The 22,604-nt window shown below is 56.9% G+C and overlaps 1 protein-coding gene across 1 annotated transcript in view; it reads right to left on the minus strand.

Moving 5' to 3' along the window:
* The window catches only part of PEPD (peptidase D), a 114,870-nt gene extending 104,155 nt beyond the window's left edge, over nt 1–10,715 (minus strand). Inside the window, exons 1-3 of the mRNA XM_082863589.1 lie at nt 10,689–10,715; nt 2,101–2,284; nt 34–161 (exon numbers count right to left, since the gene is read on the minus strand). Coding sequence (XP_082719715.1) covers nt 34–161; nt 2,101–2,284; nt 10,689–10,705 — 329 coding nt within the window. The 5' untranslated portion in view covers nt 10,706–10,715. The remainder of the gene's footprint in view (nt 1–33; nt 162–2,100; nt 2,285–10,688) is intronic.
* Nucleotides 10,716–22,604: the final 11,889 nt, after the last annotated feature.

Consider the following 22,604-nt stretch of genomic DNA (forward strand, 5'->3'; position numbering starts at 1 on the left):
AGGCACGGTCACACGCCCCGGGGTGCTCCGTACTTTCCCATCCAGGTGGCATGGCTGGCAGGTAACCTGGGCACGAAGAGCGTCGACATCCCAGTGTCCACGTCCATCGTGCCGTAGCAGCCTGGCTCAGTGACACCGAAGGCCCAGTGAAAGAAGGACTCCTGTGGCAGGAACAAGGACCCAGGTCACCCCGTCAGCAGGACAGCAACGTGAGGTGCAAGGAGAGAGGTGGGGTATCTGACCGAGCGCTTTCCTCCCCGCACCCTGGAGAGTCAGCTCGGGCTCCCTGGCTCTCGGAGCCTGACCCCCAGCCTCACACCACCCTCCACCACAGCACTCTGCCCCCCTGCACCAGCTGCAGGCTGCCGTCCCCTCCTTCCTCCTGGCTGGCTGCTCAGACCCTGCTTCAGGCCCGTGCCCCAGCCCCACCTGCACCCCACCTCACCAGCCACCCGCGTCAGGTCCCAGACAGGGCAGGTTAAGACACGGGTGCCCAGGAGCACCACAGGTTCGTCTCCGCCTTGCCCGCACTCCCCTCCCTCCCCCCACCTCTCTGCTACCCCCACTGCCTTCGGGCAGGCAAGATGCCACCTTGACTTAGACGCCCAGGCCAGGCATCTGCTCAGAAATGGATTCCTCCGTTTAGGACTTCTTCCTTCCTTCTCCCACCCCCGGGGCAGCTGATGACTTCAGTGTTTAGCATTAAACACGGAGCTAAAATAGCGTTACAAAGGTATGAAGCGGAGGAGGCGCTCTTCTAAAATTAATCTTGCATAGCACCAGTAAGAGAGCCAACAGCTGAGTTTAGGAGATCGGTTTTTAAGCCACAGACTATGGAAACCTCAAGAAGCATCAAGACTAGTCCGAGAAAACTTATTTAGACCTGCACGTCTCCAGCAACAGGGACGGCAGGCTTGCAGCTGCAAGAACGGCGCGGCAGAGGGAAGCCCTGCAGGAGGAGGTGCTTTCCACAGAAAACAGTGGGCCGTGACTCCCAGCAGTGGATCTCCACCCGTGCCCTGCGGGGTGGACGCTGTCCAGCTGCAGAGGCCACGCCTTACCACCCGCTCTCCACACTTAGCTCCCCTCTGGTTCCCCTGCCTCCTCCCTGACCCGGATGCTGGACGCCCCTGTCCTCTCGGCTCTGCCTGCCCCTGGGGAGTTCCCAGCGCATCAGACCTCCAGTCACGGCAGCGCAGGGAGGAGAGGAGAGCGCTAGACTTGGGGTCGGGAGATGGGTGCTAAATAATCCCAGCTCCACCTCTAGCAGGTCATTTCGCTCTGAGCCTGTTTCTTCATCTGTAAAGTGGGGCCGGCTCAGGGCCCTCCTGGCTTTCTGGGTGAGCTCCTCTGTCCAGTGTCCTTGTTCTCGTTCCTGGGAACCGAGCGATGCCAGTGATTCTCAGCTGAGGCCACCACATCCAAGCTGGCTTCCTGCAGCTGGGCCACCCGCTGCCCCACAGGGTTCCAGAACCTCGAGGATCCCCTGGACCACTTCCCAGAGGAGGAAACCAAACCCCAGTGAGGGTCACAGGGTCGGCACCGGCCAAGCCGGGACCAATGCCTGGGCCGCCGACTCCTGCTCAGACCCTGCTCACATGCCTCCTCCCAGGACCTCTGCAGCCCCCGTCCTCCTTGCTGTGGCAGAATCTGGCCCCAGGAACTCAGCCCGCCCCATCTGCACCTCTCCCGGGCCAGGGAAGGCTGCCCAGCCCGCCCTCTGAGGTCCAATCCTGTGGATACTACCCTCGAGTCCGGAACGCCCATCCCCAGCTCCACCAGTCAGAATTCATGCCGGCCTTCAGGGCTCACACCAAATACTGCCTCCTCCACGAAGCCTTGCCTGCTTGCTCTCCCAGGAGCATCGTCTCTCCAGACTCTGACCTGAGAGAGCTGAGGCTGGCTGGCGACAGCCCTGCCCCCCTACAGAGGGGGCTCCCTGGGGACCCAAGCCTCGGCCTGCTTTCAGAGAGCCTCTTCAGGGTCCCCCAGGTGGCAGAGCTGCCCAGGCCCACCAGGCCTGATCCTGGAGGAGGGCAGACAGCCCACAGCGGGCCTAGTGCACACTCAGAGATGTGGGAGGCTGCCGGCTGGGCTCACCTGGCGGAAGATGACCCCGGTGTCGGTGCAGTAGCGCTGAGTCTCCTCCCCTCCCTGCAGCACCACGACAGAGCCAGCCTGCACCGCCGGGTTCTTTCGCAGACGCTCACACAGGCGCCGCCTGTTCAGGGCAAAGAGCGCCAGCGGCACCTTCAGGGTTTCGTTCCCCAGCCAAAATGAGGGTCTGCAAAGACACAAGCACACGCCGCCACGCAGGCTTCTGTTAGCACCACCAGGCGCGTCCCCCACCCAGAGGCAGGGCCCCCATTAGCACGTGGCAAGCCGGTCCAAGCTCAGCCTGCCCATGACCCAGAAACAGCCCCTCACTGGGCCGCCGGAGGACCACAGGGGCTTGTCAACCACACCCTCCACTCCTGTCCCTGGGCGCTGGGCCACAAGTGGGGAGGAGAGGCAGCTGGGTCTGTGTGACTGGTAGACGGGTGCAGCTCACGGAAGGAAAGTCTGCAGTGGTGTGGAGACACACCCCCAACCCCCAATTCCAGTCCTCAAGGAGCTTCCCATCCGCGCGAGATCTGGCCCAGACGACCCTGGATCCCTGCCCATGTGTCTGCAGCCGCCATCCTCTCTGCAAGTCACAGACCCAGCAGCCTGGCCTGTTCCTCACCTGAGCCGGGACACCCACCTGTCCCCAACACATACACACGAACACACACACACGCCCAGGGCACGCAGCACCAGGCCCTAAGCCGAGCCAGGCTCGGGGTGCTGGCCCTGAGGACGGCAGGCAGCCAGCACTGGAGGCCAGGCGGAGCCAGGCCTGGCACAGCAGGTGGGTGTCCCTCCTCACGCCCACACTGGCTTCCCTTTTCACTGAGAAAACACCCCCTATCCTCCTAGCACCCACTCTCCAGACCCCTCCTGCCTCGGGCCCCTCTAGACAGCTGCTCCCACCGAGGCTCCCCCTCCACCTGGGCATGGCCTGCCCCACCCCTCGCCTTTCTCCCCATCCCCGCCCCCCAAGTTGCTCCAGCATCAATTTTCCCCTCTCAGGATCATTCTCAGCAACCAGACATACAGGACCCTCACCCGGCTTGAAAATAAATAGATAAAAGCACTCCTTGACCCCCGTGCTCGCCAGCCGTCTGTTTCTCTCTCCCTTTGCAATAAATATGCTCTGAAGAGTCACCCAGCCCATCTCGTGTCCTGGCCGCCCGTGCTCTCCTCCATCCACGCCAGCAGACCTTGGCCCACCCCCTCCTGCACTACAGCCCCTGCCAGGCCACAATGGCCCCGTGCTCCTGAATCTGCAGGTGGGTTCCCAGTCCTCAGGGGGCCTCGGTGCCCAGGACACTGGAGGCCACGCTCTCTGCTGAAACCCGGCCCCGCACCGGCCCCTCCGGGACCCCCTCCGTCCTCAGCTCACCTCCAAGCTGGAGCCCAGACCATGTGGCTCATCCCCATCTCCCACCCGGACAACTGCAGGAACTCTTAGCTGCTCCCGGCCCCAGCCTCTGCCACAGCCTGGTCTGCACCCACCCAGAGGGACCCTTGAAAAGTGGAAATCCCAGCAGGCATTACCCTGCTCAACCCCTCCCCGTCTTCCACTGCCCTTACAACACGGTGCAGACTTACTCCCAGCCACAGGCGCTGAGGGGAGCCGCACAGGCATCCCGCCCCTCCCTGGCCTGCGAGGACGCTCCCACTGGGGGCCTCCACTGCTGCTGTCCCCTGTGAGGAATGCTCTCCCCCAGGGCCTACCAGGCTCACATTCTTGCTTTATCCAGGCCTCTGGAGAAATGCTCCCCCTTCCCGGGAGCTTTTCCGATAACCCCATCCAAGCCTATCGCTACTCTCTTCCCGCCTCTCTAGAGCCAGCATCGCTGCCGAACAGTATATATTCACTTGCTTGTTGTCTCCCCGGGTAAAGTGTAAGCTCTGTGAGGGCAGGGACCTTGCCTCCTTCCCGGCACCTAAAATAGTGCCACGTGAATGACTAAACAAAGGAAGGAAGTGCAGTCGTAGCGAGCGGGCCGGGGGCCAGCAAGGCCACAGCCAGGGTGCAGCAGGCAGGCGGTGGGTGTGGCGTGTGTTCGAGGGAGGCCCTGCAGGCTCTCTGGCCAGCAGGCAGCAGGCATGGAGGTCCAAGAGGGGAGGGACAGCCCAGAGCTGGTGCAAGGGAGGGGGCTCTGCCTGGGGCTGCAGTGAGAGTTGGGCAGATGGCACCTGCCCTCACGGCCCCGGGGCACCTCCCACGCCCACCTGGCCATGGGACCCTCAGAGGAAGGTGACACCTGCACGTCTTGGCTCCAATGGTACTTTCTCAGGATGGCTTTCCCTGGCTTCCCTCTCTAACCTTGCATCTCTCTCCCCGGCCTGTCCCCCCACTTAGCCCTGGGCCAGGCTTCCCCCACTCGTGTCTCCAAATCCACTCTTCCACTCTGTCCAGGCCTGGCCCACGAGGACCTCGTTAGCTCCAGGAGGATTTGGTGACTGGGAGGCAGAGCAAGAGGCTGGAGAGTGGGAAGAGATGGCGGAGGACAGAGAATCCATTCCCGGCTCCCTCCCTGGGGAAACCTGGAGCTACAAAGGCCGCTCATTCCCCCGCACCCAGCCTGCCCACGGCTGTGTAAGCCCACCCTGCATTACACTCTCTTCAGTCACCCCTCGGATTGAGGCTCGTCCAAGTCCCTGCTGAAAGGACGCGTTCACTCTCCGACATAAATGTGTACTGGTGCTCGCTGGTGAGGTCCGCCTCTGTCCACTGGAATGGAAAGCCCATGAACACAGAGATCTGGGTCTGCTCTGGTCCCTGCCGCCCCGTGCTAGCACTATGTTTAGCACACAGCAAGTACTCAATAAATATCTGCTGAGTGAACAACTGTCACAAGGTGGGGCCACCCACAGAGCTGTGCGAAGTTGCCACATCAGCCCCAGAGGGGCAGGAAGCAGAACCCTTGGGCCAGCCTGGCCAGGAAGGGTGGAGGGGTCTTGCCCACCCCGCACACGCTGACAGGACTATAGCCTCCCTGCTGTCCCCCTTCCCGGGCATGGGTCCCACTCACCCTCCTGGGCGGGTGGACACAAGCAGCCAGGGCTTCCTCTAAGCCGTGCCACTTGCTTGCCACGCTCAGCCACAAGGATGAAAGGACAGAGGTGACAGCTCACAAACATGCCAGCGCCCAGCTGGCCGTGCTATCAGGAACTGAAAATGCAGCCACCAGCACCCGTGCAGAGTCCCCCAGGCTCCCTCCCATTCTTTCCCCTCACTCAGCAAAGCCCATGGAGGGGCTGGGCTCAGGGAAGAGCCTCGTCTCTACAGACTCCCAGCGGCCCAGAGTGAACAGCACCAAGGCACTGTTGCAGATGGCCTCGGCCAAAGGTGCCTAGACCCGTGCAGACTCAACAGCACAACTGCCTTAAAGTGCCCAGCCTCGGCCGGTGGCCTGCACAGCCCCACCCACCTCATCCCCCCCGCCCCCCCCATGCCTCACGCCCCACACACCTTCTTCCTTAAACACACGAGCTACCGGGTCCACCTGGACTGCCACCAGGTCCCCACCTGGAAGGCTCTCAGAAGGGCTGGGCTTTGTCTTATCCAGAACCTTCTGAGAGACCTAAATTCCTCAGGGCACCCAGACAGGACCTTTGTGGCCCAAGGGCCAAGCAGCCCAGGTCAAGACAGGAAACTCAATACGCTCCCCCCTCCTGTGAGCACCAGCTGCTCCTGCAAAGTCTACAACACTATCTAGTCGCCCATGGGCTCAGCCGGAACAGAGGAAGGCAGCCTGGCCAGAGCCCCCAGGCACGCCGACGGCTGCAGCCATTCGTCACGGCAGGGTACCCCAGAATCAAGGTTTATAGAGACATGCCCTTTGATTTCTCACGACATAAACCAACCCCTCAGAGAGAATGTTGGGCCCAGAGCCATCGCAGGTGGCTTCTCCCTGCAAGTTCAGCAAAAGCAGCGCCCATAAAACAGCCCCAACCGGTTTCTGCCGGAGCTTTTGCTAACTGGCACCCGGAATCTAAAAGGCAAAAGCCAGGTCGTCCCCAAGTCCAAGTATAAATAAGGCACTTTACTGCAGGCAGCCAAGGGCACAGGCAACGCCCGGGGAAGACCGCAGGGGCTGGCAGACAAGGGCTCCAGGGTATCAAAGAGACACACAGAACAAGCTCCAGCCCCCAGGGGCCAGCCCGCCCCCTGCCAACTGCTAGAGCCCAGGACACGGCCAGTGACCAGCCCCTGCGGGAGGTGTGATACCACTGCTCCGAAACTCTCCCCTGTCCCCCAGATCAGTACTGAGTCAGCCCCTCCTTTGACCTCAATGGCCACCTGCAGGGTTCTCACCCAAGGGATTCATGCACAGTGTTCAGGGAGTCCACCTACTTGGATGGGAAAAAAAATTATATCTTTAGTTTTTCTAACCTCACCTTTAAATTAACATTTTCTTCAATTATTAATGTAAGCAACAAACCACAACAGTATCGGCAGCGTGTGAATCTGTCACCAACAGAAATCAGAGGTATCTTCATGTCACCTTACTGATGTCACAGTACCTCAAAATACCACTTATACTCATCACTACTTCAACACTAAGGTGGTTCTTAGACCTGCTGCTTTTATTATTTAATGTATAAAGAAGCATATACTACTATACCACAAATTTATTTCTTAACATCTTTATAATTGTATTTCCATATAATTGGTTTTCCCTGTAATCCTCTATATTTTATTTCGTCATGCTGAGAGTCATGTAAAGGTCTCACGGATGCCCATGGGGTCCACAGCACAGACAAGGACAAGATCCCTGCACTAGGATGTGACACCACTTCTGGATGGGGCCATGCTGCTAAGCTTCCGGCAAGAGAGGCCAGTCAAGGACCGCCTGCTTCCTTGGCCACAGCCTCCAGCTCAGGCCAGGCACCGAGCCCACCGAGCCCTCTGGCTGCCTGGCAGCAGGGCCAGACCGCTCACCCTGGCTGGAGGGGCCTCACGGCAGCTGGTCAGCATCTCCCACCCTGCCTACCTTTCTCCTGAGGAGGGTCGGGGGCTAAGCACACACAGGGACCTGTGTGGAGTCAGACCAGGCCTGGGGAAGGGCATGGGAAGGCAAAGGGGCACTCGATGGCCAGCCTGCCTCCCACAGACCCACCCCTCCCCGCAGCCCCCAAGGTCAACCCAATGCGTCTTCTCCAAGAGCACCAGGTTCATATCAGGGTGGGGACGGGCTCTGATCCAGAACCTGCCTCCTCCAGATACTTGCCCTCCAGAAATGCTGACTCCAGCGTGAACTATGACCCCACAGGCACACACCCAGGGCAGCTCACCTGCTGCTTATCACTGGGCAAAAGCCCTCTGGGCAGCAGCTCCGTGAGAGTCACTCAGTTAAAGAATTAAAGATACTCCTTCAGAGATACGGGGATATATGTTTATGTAGAGCTGATTCACTTTGTTATACAGCAGAAACTAACACACCATTGTAAAGCAGTTATACTCCAATAAAGGTGTTTTAAAAAAAAAAAAAAGATACTCCTTCACCCTATTCAGAGTTCTGTTCCCACTCCCACCCACAGCTCCTTCCGTCAATCACTGAGGGCTCCGTGCAAAGCAGGATGGCATGTTGGACTAGTGTAAAGTAAATCCTCCTCTTATTCATTAGGCACAGTGTCACCTAGCACCAATCACTGGGCGGCCACGGGGCCCTGGAGACACAAACTGAACTGGTCCCTGGGCTCCAAGGATGCCGGAGAGACATGAAGGGGAGCAACCTCTCACCCAACCGTGATGGGCAGGAGTGCAGATGTAGAAGAGCATCCTCCTGCCAGTGGGAAAAACTGGGATTCTCTGGAATATTGAGCAGGAAGCCGTGACTGGAGGTCAGGAGGGAGGGGGGTCAGGAAAGGCTTCTAGGAGGAGGAACCATCTGAGCTGAGTCTGCAAGTATGTGAACAATATGTCAGAGGATGAGGACTCTCCAGGGCCAGCCAGTGAGTGGGCAAAGGGAGGTGGAGACAGGAAAAAGCCATGTGGGGGAGCCGACGCAGCAGGTCTGGCAACAGCAGAGAAGTCTCATCTCTGTCCATGGGAAGCTCGAGGCATGACTCAAGGGCAAGGCAGGGCTCCCTCCCACCAAGTGATATTGGATTAGGGGAGGGGCTGGAGACGACCTCACGGCAGACTATCTGGGGGCTGTGGGACCCTCTGTCTCAAACTTGAAGTCCCTGCCCAGGCTGGCAGGACAGAGCAGGATCAGCCCTTAAACACCCCCCAGAAGAGCTTCTCAAGTTTCTAGTTGAATCTGAGATACCAGCTTAGGGCTTCCACTACTCCCCCCATCACGTGGAGCACACCCCAAGCACCCAGGCCTCCCTGGGCCCAGGATCTGGAAGGACTCTACAGGCAACCAAATCCAACTCCTGGGGAGCCTGTGGCTGTGACTTGACGGTATGGTGCCTCATTATGCCTGACACTCTGATCTGTCCTGTGTATGCAGCTGGGCACCGAGCTTTGCTGGAAACACACTTGAAGCCTCTTCCACTTAAAGAATCTGCTCGGCTCTAAGCGTCCAGCAGGGTAACCCATACCAGCCTGGGACGGCTCTTGCCAAGCAGATCCTGCCAATCTCTGGAAGCTACCTGCACCTGTCAGGTCTCCCTTCCGATTACACACCTCTCCAAGGCCTCTGTCACTCAGTTTTCCTGCTCCATGGCCCAGAGAATCAGTTTTGCTATAAGGGCCCTCCTTCCAGGATTCAGCCAGCTCTAGACTCACACCCATCCAATCACCAGCCTGGCTCCCTGTCTCTTCAGGAGAGCAGCAGACCTCAAGCCAGCATGGAGCCCTGAATCCAAATGCAGCCCCTGGAACTCCCTGTGACCACCTGGTGGCCCAGATATAGGGGTAATTGACCCACATCTGGGCACTGGCCTACACCTACTGCTCACTCTGCTCTTTAAGACAGGGTCACAGGGCTTCCCTGGTGGCGCAGTGGTTGAGAGTCCACCTGCCGATGCAGGGGACACGGGTTCGAGCCCGGTCCGTGAAGATCCCACATGCCGCGGAGCGGCTAGGCCTGTGAGCCGTGGCCGCTGAGCCTGCGCGTCCGGAGCCTGTGCTCCGCAATGGGAGAGGCCACAACAGTGAGAGGCCCGCATACCGCAAAAAAAAAAAAAAAAAAAAAAAACAAGACAGGGTCACAGGCTGGGTTCAAGGATCTGGCCCTAGATTCCTTGACACTCATCTGGGACTTTGCAAGCATAGCTCTCTGCCTCAGGGGTGCTCAAGGACTAGCACAAATGTCATCCAGGGAGTGAAGCCTACCCACACTCTCCTCTGAGCTCAGAATCCATGCCCGTCAATGGCACACACCAAGACTAGAGGCATGATGTCTACCCCAGTGGCCCATGAACACGTAAGGGTAGGCCCAGTACTGTTCCTGGAATACAGCAGGTGCCTATTACGTGTTTGATTTGCATGTCCTAAGCTCTCCCAACCTTGGAGTTGGGGGCCAACTGAGGGGGCCATTTTCTGTTGCCACTCTCCCTACCTTCCAAAAAGAGAGATGCATTTAGTCCACCAGTTCCCCCATTCTGATCTCATTTCCAGCCTGGCATCTGGGGCACTGCCCTCTCTCTACCACTCCCCTTCCCAGCCCCCAGCATCTCCAGGCCCAAATGCCGCCCCCATAATTGGCCCTTGCCCTGAACTCATATATAGCCCAGGGGATAGTCGTCTCACAAGCAGATCTGAGCAGATTAAAAACCCTTGGAAGTTTCCAGTCCCTTAGGACAAAGTCTGGAAAAGCCAGCTGGGACACTGCCCTCCAGCACAGGGACACGCTCCACTGTCCCCCGTCCCCAGAACACTCTGAACTCTCAACCTTTGTTCAGATGTTCCTTCATCAGGGACACTCCCCAACGCTTCAGTGAGCCCACCTGTCCACATTTCTCCCACTAGGACCATTCACCATTCTTTCATTCAGCAGAATTTATGAAGCATCTACTGCGTGCAAGACATGTACTAACAAGGTCCAGGAGCACACCAGACAAAGGCCCTGACCTCACACTTTAAATGGAGAGAAGACAAGAAACGAGTTGTTTCTTTTTTTGTTGTTATGTACTATATAATTTCCCAGGTGGTGATAAGAGTAGGACAGGTGCTTAGGGAAGTCTTCTCTGAGAAGTTCCATCTGGCCCTGAAGGAAGAGGAGAAGTGCCCCGCTAGGGAGGGGATTCCACGCCCATCTCAAACGCTGCCTCCTCCCGAGGGCCCCCAGGTCCCCAGCGCCCTGGCAACGCAGTCTTCCCAGCTGAGGGTCGTGACCGTGAATGTGCGCGTGGACCCCACCTCGGCCGCACAGTGGGGACTCCACACGCGCGGGTGGGGCCTGAACGCCACTGCGGCCCCGAGGGAAGTGGGCAGTGGCCAGGGAGCTGACTCGGACGCGCAGCCAGACGCCCCGCGCTGGACGCCCAACCCGCGCGAAGAAGCGCGCTGCCCGCGGCCACACTGCACGCCCGGCGGGGACGCGGCCCTGCAACGGGGCTCTCAGCCACTGTCCAGCCGGGAGGCCCAAGCCCCCGCTCCGCGCCGCCATGCAAGGGCCGGGGACAGCAACAGCACTCACCCGGTGGCCGCCGCCATGCTTGCCCGGCTCCAGCGTCACGTGAAGTGAGGCGTCAGCTGAGCCCCACCGGGTCCCACTTCGCGGGGCGGGGCCTGGGCGGGGCCGGGAGCCATTGCCCCGCCTCCTCTAGTGAAAAGGCTCCGCAGGACCCGGAGGGGCGGAGCCCTGAAGGAGGAGATGAATCTATCTACTCGCCGGCCCCCGGCTGCAGGCGAGGGGCGGGCCTCGGGTGGAGGCAGAGGCCTTTCCAGAATAGGAGGGAACTTCCCGGCGCAGTGGATACCTTGATTCTGACCCTGACCCGGCGTCCCAGCCTGCCCAGGGGAAGGACACCTTGGGAGAGGGAGCCTCTGACCCAGTCTAGGGACGGGGCAGAGGTGACAGCTGTTGTTTAAGAAGGGAAATGGCTGGAGCAAAGGCCAGGGCAATTGGAATAAACTAAAAGTTCAGTGTCCAGGAGGGGGGTGTGGGAGTGAGAGGTGCAGCCTCAGAGGTAAGCAAGGGTCAGATCTTGCACCGCCTTGAATATGGGGCTGGGGAGTTAGGTCTGTTGGGCCCTTTCCAAGCTCCCTCAACTGCAGAATGGAGAAGGACCTGGGGACAGGGAGGCCAGTGAGGAGGTCTGGGGAGAAGTGGGCACAGGGAGGGCACAGTTCAGGAGAACTGTGGGCATCCCCCTCTGCCCTGCTGGGTACTCTTGTTGGGTGCAGTGTCCTCCAGAAGGCTGGGGAGTGGGACAGGAAGGGTGGTGGTAAGTAGATGTTCCAGGGGAGCTCCCTGTGTTGCCGGTGCCTTAGAATAATAGTAATACTAACAGGTACGGGGCTCTCAGTGTGCCCCAGTGCTTTACAAATGTCAGTTCACTGAATCCTCACAGTAGCCCTGTGAGGTAGGCTCTGTCCTTAATGCCATTTTACAGATGAGGAAACCGAGGCCCAGAGAGGTAGTTAACTCACCTGAGTTCACACAGGGGCTGACCTCATGCAGTAGTGACTTGGTAGTGATTCACACTGGCTCAGTAAAGGAAGGGGCCCCAGGGCTGGTGGGAGAGGTTACCCCTTGAGTCCCAGCCCCCACGAGGGTTATGCAGATGTGTGTGGACAGGATGTGAGGCCCAGCACGTGCCCATGGGCTTTTTTACCCCACCCCCAGCTATCTCACAGCTGGAAGTAGCTTCTCTTTGAAGACCTTGGGTTTGGGAGTGCCTCTTGTTTCTTTGTCAGAACAAGGATGTGGGTCACCATGGCTGAGCTAGGGAGGCCCCAGGGACTCGGAGATGGAGAAGCAGCTGTTGTTTGTTCCCACAAAGCTGGGAAGAGAGCAGGCCCCTTAAAGAGGGGGAGGAATCAAACCAGAGCATAAGCAGGGTGGGTGACACAGCGTGCCTGCTTCAAGTCCTAGCACCATCCCGGGTTTACTCATCTGACAGGTGGGGGCTAATGGTATCGCCTCACGGGGCTGCTGTAGGGTTTCATGAGCAGACATCCAGGCACCTTCAGCCTGTGGCACAGCTAAAACGGCCAAAGCCATGAGGAGGAAGGTGGCACCTCCAGACAGCCCTTCCCACCTCCCTGACAGAGATAAGACCAAGGAGAGTTGATGGAAGAGGGAAACTCCATCCTTCCTCCCCCTTCCCGCTTCCTCCAGGCAGGACCCCAGAGACGATCTGTCCGCCCTCTTGCCAGTTTCCAGGGAGGAGAGCAGAGGTATAAGCCCCACACCCCACTGCCCAGCCCATTGCCCTGAGAACTTGGACCCGCCCCCCACTTCCCATTAAGCAATTTCCCACCTTCAGCTAAAGAGACTGGACACTTTTTAAAAATAACGAAGGGTGAGCAGAATGAGCTTCTCATGCTCTTTTTTTTTTTTTTTTTTTTTTTTTGCGGTACGCGGGCCTTTCGCTGTTGTGGCCTCTCCTGTTGTGGAGCACAGGCTCCGGACGCGCAGGCTCAGCGGCCACGGCTCACGGGCCTAGCCTCTCCACAGCATGTGGGATCTTCCCGGACCGGAGCACGAACCCGTGTGCGCTGCATCGGCAGGCGGACTCTCAACCACTGCGCCACCAGGGAAGCCCCTCATGCTCTTTTGTGGAAGGAAAACCTGCCCGGGAGCTAATCACAGCCCCTCCACCATTTATTTTGACAAAAAATATGTGAAAATTAAGCCAACTGCCGGCTCTGCGTGTTTATTAATATGAAAAAGAAGTAATTATCCGAAATAGCCACAAGATAATAGGGGGAGGGCACCTGCCAGCTGAGTGGAGCTCCCTTGTTTGTGGGCAGTGCTGGGGGGTGGGAGCGGCCTGCCCCTGATTCCTGCCCACCCTGGTCTGTCTGGATGGAGGGTTTGCCCTGCCAGTGAGCCTGGCACAGACGGCTGCCCTGCTACTGCTCACGCCTCCCCATCAGAGGCTCTGGCAGGGCTGTCCCCACCCGCCCCCCACCCCTGATCAGGGCTCTGGCAGGGGGTCCAGGAGAAGCAGCCTTGGGAGTGGGTGAAGATTACTCATGCAGGGCCGACCCTGAACGCTGCAGGAAGCCAGGAGGCAATTGGGAAAAGATTGATTTTAGAGAGTTGGAGCCAGAGAGTATAAATCAGCAAGGGAGAGCGCCAGCCAGCACACTCAGGCCTCACACAGCGTCCCCTCTGAGGTCATAGACTGTTGGTTGAAACAGTCTCCCCTCATCGTGACCTACAAGTGGCTGGGAAGCGTTTGCGCTCAGCCAGCCCAGTGGCCAGGGCATCACGACTCTCAGGAAGTGCCCTGCCCCAGCCAGAGACCACAGAGAAACTTGGTCCCAGGAAGGCTTCTCCTGGGAGCTCCTGTGGCTCCCTTTGTCCCTGTGACACTGCCAGGTTTCCCTGCTCTGCCCGCACCACTCGACCCGGGCACAAAACTCTCGCAGCTCCATGGACCCTGCTGATGGCTGGCTGCCTGGAGATGGTTGGCCCAGAGGTGGCGACCAGCCAGACTCTGACTTGGGGCCTCGCAGGGGCGTCCCTGCAAGAGCAGGACACGGGCCCCTTCCATCTTCTGCTACATCTGAGGATGCTGGTCTGCCGGAAGGCTCTGTGTGACCACACTGGATGCCAGCTCTGCCCTTACTACCAAGCTGTCTCACGTGCCAGTCTGGGAGGGGACGGGGCCCAGACCCTGCGCTGGAGGTCTGGGCCGAGGAGGAAGAGGGGCCCTCAGCACTGGCCCCAAGGAGCCCACCATCTGGGAGGGCCAAGAGCAGGGCTGTGCGACGAGTTGGGAGTTCCTGAGAGATTCTGAGCAGGAGAGCAGTGGGGTCCGAGCCCATATCTGGCGCAGGAGGTGCTGGCAAGAGTCTCTGTGCTAACTGCATGGGGGCACCAGCCTCGGTGGTGAAACCCACACAGGGCAGCATGTGGGGTTTTTGTGACTATTTGCTTTTGCTGACGATAGAAGACTGGGCTCAGGAAACTAGCACCGAAGAGACTGAACAGAAGGAAGAGAAGGGTGCAGGCATGTGCAGGTGGGAGAGGGGAGATGGGGGTGGCACAGTCTAACCCAAGCTCTTCCCTAGTAGGGAAGGAAGGAGCGTGATAGAAATGAAACGCCCAGGAGACCACCTGTCCATCACGGATCTGGCGGATCCCAGCCCTCAGCCTCTGCAACGTCAGCAGTAGCGGCAGCCATAGCTCTCCGACTCCCGGGGCCAGCCTGGCCTGCTCCTTCCTCCAGGCCATGCCACAGCTGTCATCACCATCCCTCAGCACCCCCAGAGGAGCCCCACACCACGTCACACTCCTCCTGCCCTTCCTGGCCCCGCCCAGCCCTCCTGGGTATCCATCTTCCTGCAGGAAAGAGGCAGGCAGCAGCCAGGGGTGGGGGGGGGGGGTGCCTTCCCTAGGAAGCCCCATCACTGCCTCAAATGAAGTGGTCCCTGCTGAGCACTTTGCCAAGGTCTATGAGGCAGTTCAAGATGAGAAATGGAACGGTGCCTTCGGAAAGGCAAATCATTCCAACAGCACCTTAAAAACATCGAAGGAAACAAGCTCTTTGTGTGTGTGTGTCTGTCTGTGTGCGTGTGTGTGTGTGAAAATGGGAGTATATTGTTTTTCACTGTTTGAAAGACTGTTTTCTCATCTTGAAATCACAAGCTGTTTTCTTCCAGAGAGACTTATAAATACATCCAATTATCAACGTTCAATATAGGAAATAAAGTTCTGAAATGGTTTTCCTGCGCGCACGCGGAGTGGGCTGGCAAGGTTGCACAGGTGATAATTACTTTTATTTCTTCCGAGTCGTACCAGTGCCGAGTGGCTTGTCTCTCCACCTTTTATTGCTTTCACTTTTATTGCATTTCCCATGTTGTGTGGGGCTATTCATTGGTGTAACTTTATTACCACGTTCCAAGATCTTGATAAAATGAATGAAATTCAAAAGTATGAGTGTTAGGTTCTGTGGCTTGTGTCCTGGAGAGAAATCTCCCCGGCGGGTGGGCTCTCCCTCTGCCCCACTCCAAGTTATTGAATGTCTCTGATGTTCCTGCTGACATTCACAACTGCCCCTCTCGTGGGTTTCCGTCAGGGTGTCATTTTAAGGGGGATGCCTTCTGCCCTTCATGAAATCACCCACAGACTATGTCCCCAGCAGCCACCTAACCTGTCTGTGCCTCCAGCAAAACTGGGGTCACCTGCGACTCCTCATTCTCCTAACCTCGCATCTGTCCGCTTTTCCTCCTCAGTGCCTTGTGTCCCCCCCCCCCGCCATGTCCCCCACCTCTTCTTCCCTGCAGCCCCTTCCCACTTCCCCATGTCAATGCCAAGCCTCCGGGGCTGCCTGCCTGCAGTCTCTTCCCATTTTAAGCCCCATGCTCATCAGCGTTCTTTGTAACAAAGAGCCCCTGAGTCTGGTCATCCTCAAGTAGAGGATGTGTCAGGAGGGGGTTAGGAGGCACATCTGAAGGAGAGGCAGACTCAGAAAACAGAAGGGAACCAGGCAGGCTGGTAGCTAAGTGCACAGCCAGGCCACACCACACAATGCTGCCCTTAATTGTTGCCACTACCCCTACTCTTGGACATCACCTTGGACTGACACAGCATCCAGCATCCTGGCTTCACTCCCTGCATGGCCAAAGCCCTTGGCGGGCAGTGTAGCCACTGACAGAGCCCAAGCCTCACGCCCATGCTCTGGCCATCTTGTCCCTTTGGGCTTCTGCAGAGGGGAAGGAAGGGTTGGGAGCCCGGCATCTCACTAAATCCAATTCTCCCAACAGGTGGGTGTTAAGACGCTGGGAGATATACACAAATCCCTGTGACACACAATATTGTGGGTACCAATTTGGGGTGCCAGCAGCTCCCCCCAAATAAAACCTTGAAAAGGTCAACTTGGACAAACTAGTCCTGAGTATTGCAATCAAAAATTCTAGAAGGCAGCGATTTTCATTTCAGCACAAGTGTGAGTTTCTTGTTTCATAGTTTTTCTTTTCAGTTTACATGAGAGGATACATCATCTTCATTTCTTTAGCTCTAAAGGTCTCACCTAGCCCTGCCTCCATATCATTGCCTAATAAATATCCCCAAGCACGAACAGCCTGTTAGAAATCATGTGGTGGAGAAAGAAAAGAAGTGCATGGACTTCAGAATCAGAAGCCTGGGTCCCCTGACTTCTCTGGTCCTCACTTTTGCCATTTGGAGACAACAGGGTGCTTTTGCTTCCCGTAAGAGGCAGTTCTAAGGGGCAGAGGAGACCTTGAACACCAGGGCTCTTGGGGAACAGTTTAACACTATACAAATACAGCAGTGGTCACTTTCCTTATTATGATACTTATTATCCGAGAGCATGTACACGGAGGTTAGGAATGTGGATGCAGGAACCTAGATCCCATTCCTGGCTTTTTTACTTTACTCACTGTGTGGTGCTGGGCAAGTTACCCAACCTCTGTGAGCCTCAGCTTCTGCCTTGGTAAAATGGGGCTGATGGGTCTCTGCTCAGAGGATTGTTGAAGAGATTAGATGGGTGATCCCATAAGACCCTCAGCACAGCCCCTGGCTCAGGATGGCTGCTATCCTTATTTCAGTGGTCATGTGAGAAGTAGGGACAGCAGGAAAGCACCAGGACCCTCATCCTCAAGGAGTGAAGGTGGGCGAGATGCCCCATGACGTCACTCTTAACCCTGCTCACCTACAGAACAACTTTGACACAAATGGGTGAGTCCATAGCCCCAAGCCAAGATGGTCAGTGCTTATTCCCTTCAAGAGGACTGGCTGGCTCTTGGGGCTGCCTAGCCACTGCGAGCCAGCCCTGCTCCCTATACATGAGCTGGCAGTCCAGCCAAACACAGAGATGCTGAAGAGATGCAGGAAAACGGATGAGTGGGGAAGGCTGCAGAGAGGGCATCCCTGCTGCACCCAGGGCTTTTGGCCCTGCCTGTGAAGCCAGCAGGGCTCTGCTCGTAGGCATGGATTTGCACGTAGGGAAGAGGGGCTGCAAGGAGTTGTGTGAGAGTGTTTAGGGACACACAATAGATTGCGAAATCGGTCTCAAATTCTCCTTGCTGTGTCCACGTCCTTGCTTAGCGATGCTGCCGCCCCTCCCATCCAGAAGTACAGTCTATTTCACCAGCCCTTGAATCTGGATTGGCCACGTGACTCACTTTGGATAATAAGACATTCACAAAAGCAGAGGCCTCGGAAAGGGCTCACCCACCGGGGCCGACCCTCCTGCCACGCTTGGGAGCCCTGCCGCCGGATGAAGATGCCCTAGTTAGCCTGCCAGAATGTAACATGCCCGTTCGACAGCCTGCCAACCAGCAGACACACAGGCAAGGCTGGCTTGAACTATCAGCCTCCAGCCAACCCAAGGACTGGCTGCAGACCCACGAATGAGTCCAGCTGAGACCGGCCGCGCCAGCCCCAGCATCCCGAGCCGTGTAAACGGTTGTTCTGAGCCATTACACTGGATGATTTGTTATGCCGGGTTATCACACGGGGCAGAGGGCGGCGAGCCTGAAACTAACACCTCGGAGGGGAGGCTGGGGACAGAGGCCGCAGGGGCTGCTTTCACGTGGAACTCTGGGAGGTGCAGGGTCCCAGCAGCACCCGCTGTGGGGCCCGGGGGAGAGAGCGTGACCCTCAACTCACCTCTACCTGGAGCGCGGTCTGGCTGCCGGGATCTCGATTCTGCCCGGCACGGTGTGGTTGCACCGCCTTGGGGGCGTGGAAAGGCACCACCCTCACGTAGCTCTGTTTCTGCACGAGGGAGACTGGGCAGCGGTGGTGCAGAGACGTGGTGCCCCCAGTGGAGCTTTCTGGGCAGCCCACTTGAAGCACAGGAAGTGGGAGGACTCTGCGTTTCCTTAAGAATCCCTCTGGGCACCCCACCGGGAATACCTGAAAGAGACTTTTAAGGGGGCTGGAGGGCCCCTGTAACAGAGATGGTGCTGGAGCCAATTAAATCCAAACGATTATGCCAGTGGCGCCTCGTGTGCACCTTGGGTGCAGCAAAAGCCAGTGAGCCCGGCCTGGGAACTTGGCCTGCACTGTCACACCCCAAAGCAAGGCCAACGTGGGGCGCACATAACATGGGGTTGTACCTGGGTAGCCTGGAGGGGTAGCTGAGAGGTGACAGTCAGCAGGGAGTTCACCCCAAGGCTAGCCTTGCTCAGACAGACCCAAACCTTGTGGGAGACCGAGCACACAGGGTGAGGAGAGCCCTGCTCTTTCCAAAGCAAAGCGCCTTCTCACCTAGATGAAGACAAGCGTCCCGCTGCAGAGACGCCTGCCCAGGTCCAAGGCTTGGACTGTCCAAGCTGAGCGCCTGCCCCACTTCCAAGAGCTGGTCATTCCATCCGGGGCATCTTTTAAAAAGATTAACAGGTACCCAAGACGTTGCCGCCGCTGTGCTCAGTCCAGACAGTAGCACAGTCTCCGAATCAGATGTCAAGTTCACTGGCAACTTCAGGAGCCGGCAGGGGTCTCACTCGCTTCCCCATCCTGTCTGGACATTCCGTTCAAACAGTCTCTGGGAAAATTACAATTTTATTTCCAGAGCTCGGAGATCAAGATTTAGGGCTTGAGGGAGAATTTACTGAAAATCATCTCACAGTGGAAACGCCAGAAGCAGGAGCTTCGGCACATGCGGCTCCTCCCAGATCACGAATCCGCCCGCAGGACCAGCTGCTGGCCCAGCACGGGGCCTCTGTCAGCTTCCTCCGGGGGAGGCTGGGCGGCCGACCAGGGCAGCAGTGCCGGTCGTGGGTGGGCAGCCAGGCCTTCTTTATGGGGGGTCTGGGAGGAGAATGGACCTAGCGTCTCCCCCGGCCACCACCTCTGCTTGAGGGAGAAGGAGGCCTAAACTGGGATGAGAAGAGCTCCCAGAATCTTTGTGGAGGCTCACGGAGCTCCGTCTGCAGCACTGGCTGCACGGAGAACCAGTTTTAACTTGGGATCTAGCAGACTCTGTCCCTTCTGTCACCAAGGGCACTTGCCATGTGAAGAGTAAGGGCCTCCTTCTAAGGAGGTCCAAGTCCCCTGGGGACAGCCCACCCAGCACAGGACAAGCTGCAGGCCCTCTCTGTGTTGTCGCTGGGGCCATGAGGGGTGGGACAGACATGTCACCCACCCCTCAGAGATCTGGGTTTGGTGGGCTGAGAGGCGACCCAGCCACGTGGATCTCTAGCCAACACGCTAGCCACCAGTAGTCTGTGGCGGGTTGGGGTTTATTGTGTGACAGCCACCCAAGGTAGCGAAACCTTTCTCGTGACCTCAGGTCACTCGCAGTCCTATGCTGGCCTGTCAGCTGCCTCTCCAGGGATGAGGCATGAGTACCAGGCATCGATCCTGAGCTCATCACCCCCATCACCCACACATTTATTCCCATCCTTCCTCCCATCGAGGGCCCTTTCACGCCCCACTTTCCAGTGAGGTCCCCTCCTCCTGCCCTTCCCACGGCCCAATCAGAAAAGCTCACTGGTCTGGCCAAGGGACCCCTGGTGTCCACGGGGCCCCAGCCCCTGCTGACTAAAGAGCCCATAGCCCATCAGTCTCACCCCAAGATGGGCGTCGAGCAAAAGCGGCTGTGGGGAAATAAACTGGAACTTCCACTTTGGCGAGTACCTTGGAAATAGCAATAAACCGCCCAAATTTAAAACAAAGCCTTCTGACCTGTAATTGCAATTCTCATTATCTACCCTAAAGAAATCCTGCCTCATGAAAACGGGAGGCCACAAACCAGAAAGTTCACTGAAGAAGTATTTGTGATAGCGAAAAACTAGAAGCAGTCTGCGCGTTCACCTACGTGAGAAAACTTCTCTGCTCCTGCACTTGGGACCCGTTAAGAGGAATGTCCTAGATCTACAGGTATCAACTTGGAGAACTCTCAACAGCATTGCGTTGAGTGAAAAGTTGAAGAACGGTGCATACTGTATTATGTCATTATGTTTATAAACCGATGAAACAAGGCACAGTTCTATGAATTCTCTGCAGACACGTGTATATGTTGTAAAAGTGCTTAAAAGGTCTGGAGGAAGATAAACCAGGGATGTCTTCAGGGATGAGGGAGGGAATTATGAGACAACTTGGAGGGGCTATACCTTTATCTAATGGCCGAATGTTGTTTTTTTTTTTTTTAAGGAGAATATATTCAGGCATTTGTGTAATTAATAAATAAATAAAACCACTGTAAAAAAAGAAAAAACAACACCTCTGTCTCGGGAATGCCTTGCAGCCTATGGGGCTCCTTTGAAAACTGGGGAGCTTGCTTTCATCTGGGGCCCTGGAATCTGTTGGAGCCACCACTGAAGCCCTCTGCACCTCCTACTCTGTCCAAGAGGGGAGGTTGTTTGGTTTGTGACTTTTTTTTTAAATTGACATACAGTTGATTTACAACGGTGTGCTAATTTCTGCTGTACAGCAAAGTGACTCAGTTATACACACATATATACATTCTTTTTTTATATTCTTTTCCATTATGGTTTATCCCAGGAGATTGGATATAGTTCCCGGTGCTGTACGGTAGGACCTTGTTGTTTATCCATTCTAAATGTAATAGTTTGCATCTACTAACCCCCAAGCTCCCAGTTCATCCCTTTCCCTCCCCCACTCCCACCCTGGGCAACCACAAGTCTGCTCTCTATGCCCGTGAGTTTGTTTCTGTTTTGTAGATAGGTCCATTTGTGACATATTTTAGATTCCACATACAAGTGATATCATATGGTATCTGTCTTTCTCTTTCTAACTTAATTCACTTAGTATGATAATCTCTAGTTGCATCCACGTTGCTGCAAATGGCATTATTTTGTTCTTTCTTATGGCTGAGTAATATTCCATTGTATGTATGTACCACATCTTCTTTATCCATTCATCTGTTGTTGGACATTTAGGTTGTTTCCATGTGTTGGCTATTCTGAATAAAGCTGCTATGAACAGAGGGGTCATGTATCTTTTTGAATAATAGTTTTGTCTGGGTATATGCCCAGGAGTGGGACTGCTGGATCGTATGGTAGTCCTATTTTTAGTTTTCTGAGGAACCTCCATACTGTTTTCCATAGTGGCTGCACCAACTTACATTCCCAGGTTGGTTTGTGTTTTGCAGGAAAAGATCTGGTTATTATTGACAAGGATCACAGACAGAGGACTGCAGGGCAGTGCCAAGAGGACAGTTGGGAAGTTGGGGCCATTCGGTAGGGGGACGACCCTGGCTCACGGGATCCCAGACTGTGTGGTCAACCCCATCTCCCCACCCACTGACTCCCAACTCCCCATCCCTACCTCCCAACGCTGCCTCTCCCCACTATTGACCCCCATTTCCCAACCTCCAGTCCCAGAGCCCTGACCCCCGAGCCCCGATCCGCACACCCACCACAGCCTGCTCCCCAGGCCTTTCTCCCGTCCCCTGACCCTTTCCTCCCCCCTCACCGGGGCCTGCTGGCTCCCCCCCCCCCCCCCCCCCCCCCGCCCAGAGCAGCAATCCCTCTCCTGCTCTCCGTTCTATGCTCTGGTGAGAAGTGGGGGCCAGTCCCTCCCCAGTGGGGGGGCTACCAGTGAGAGAAAAATGGTGCTTTTGGATTTTACTCATCAAGGAAAGTAATACCCCCCTCACCCTCCCCAGGATTTGCAAAGCAGTGCTCAGCCCTTCCTCCCTTCTGATTTCTGCCTCCTCTGTGGTTTCCATGGATTCAGAGATTGCTCCCCGCACCTGAGCCCGGAGTGAGGGGGAGGGAAGTGAGGGAAGTGGCCCCGTCAGCTGGCCCGGGGTGGGTGGGGGTGGAGCTGCTCCACAGCAGCTCCCACAGGCCCCCTTCCCAGAGACCTCAGAGGTCGGAGGGGCACCTGGCCTCCCAGGGCATTTGCTGGGGACTCCCTGGGAACCTGGCATGTCTCATCCTCCCAGGTGGCCCGTGGGGAAACATGCTGTACCCTGACTGACCTCAAAGCCAGCTCACTGAGGGACTGTCACCTCCAGGCAGCAAATGGCAACAGTGACCACAGCAAGAGAGGACACTGTCCAGACTGGCTGGCAAAGGTCACGCTGTCGGTGAGAAGAGCAGGACAGTTTAGGGAAGGGGCCGAGGACACTGCGGGTTGGTTTCTGCTCTGCTGGACCCGGGGTCCCAGCCAAGAGCTCACTTGGGTCCCCTGTGTCTTGGGGCTTTAGTGCTCCTGCAGAATCTGGGCCACTGGAGAGAAGGTGAGAAAGGGCCATGGTGGGGAGTCCCAGACCATAATCCCCTGGGCAGTGTCCATCCTGCCCAGTTTAGCCCCTTCCAGAAGAGGTAGAGCACTCCCCACCCCGCCTCCGCCCTGCCAGAGCCCACTGTCACTGTGGCTGCCCTGTGCCTCACACCCTTTGTCTTTCGAGGACTGCTGGGTGTACAGGCTAAGCCCAGCCAGGCTGGTGCCCTGCCTGGGGTGCAGCTCAGGCAGAAGAGGTTCACGGTGGCTGCA

The sequence above is a fragment of the Leucopleurus acutus genome (assembly GCF_964270905.1).
Source record: "Leucopleurus acutus genome assembly, chromosome: 20".
In the NCBI taxonomy this organism is placed as follows: Eukaryota; Metazoa; Chordata; class Mammalia; order Artiodactyla; family Delphinidae; genus Leucopleurus; species Leucopleurus acutus.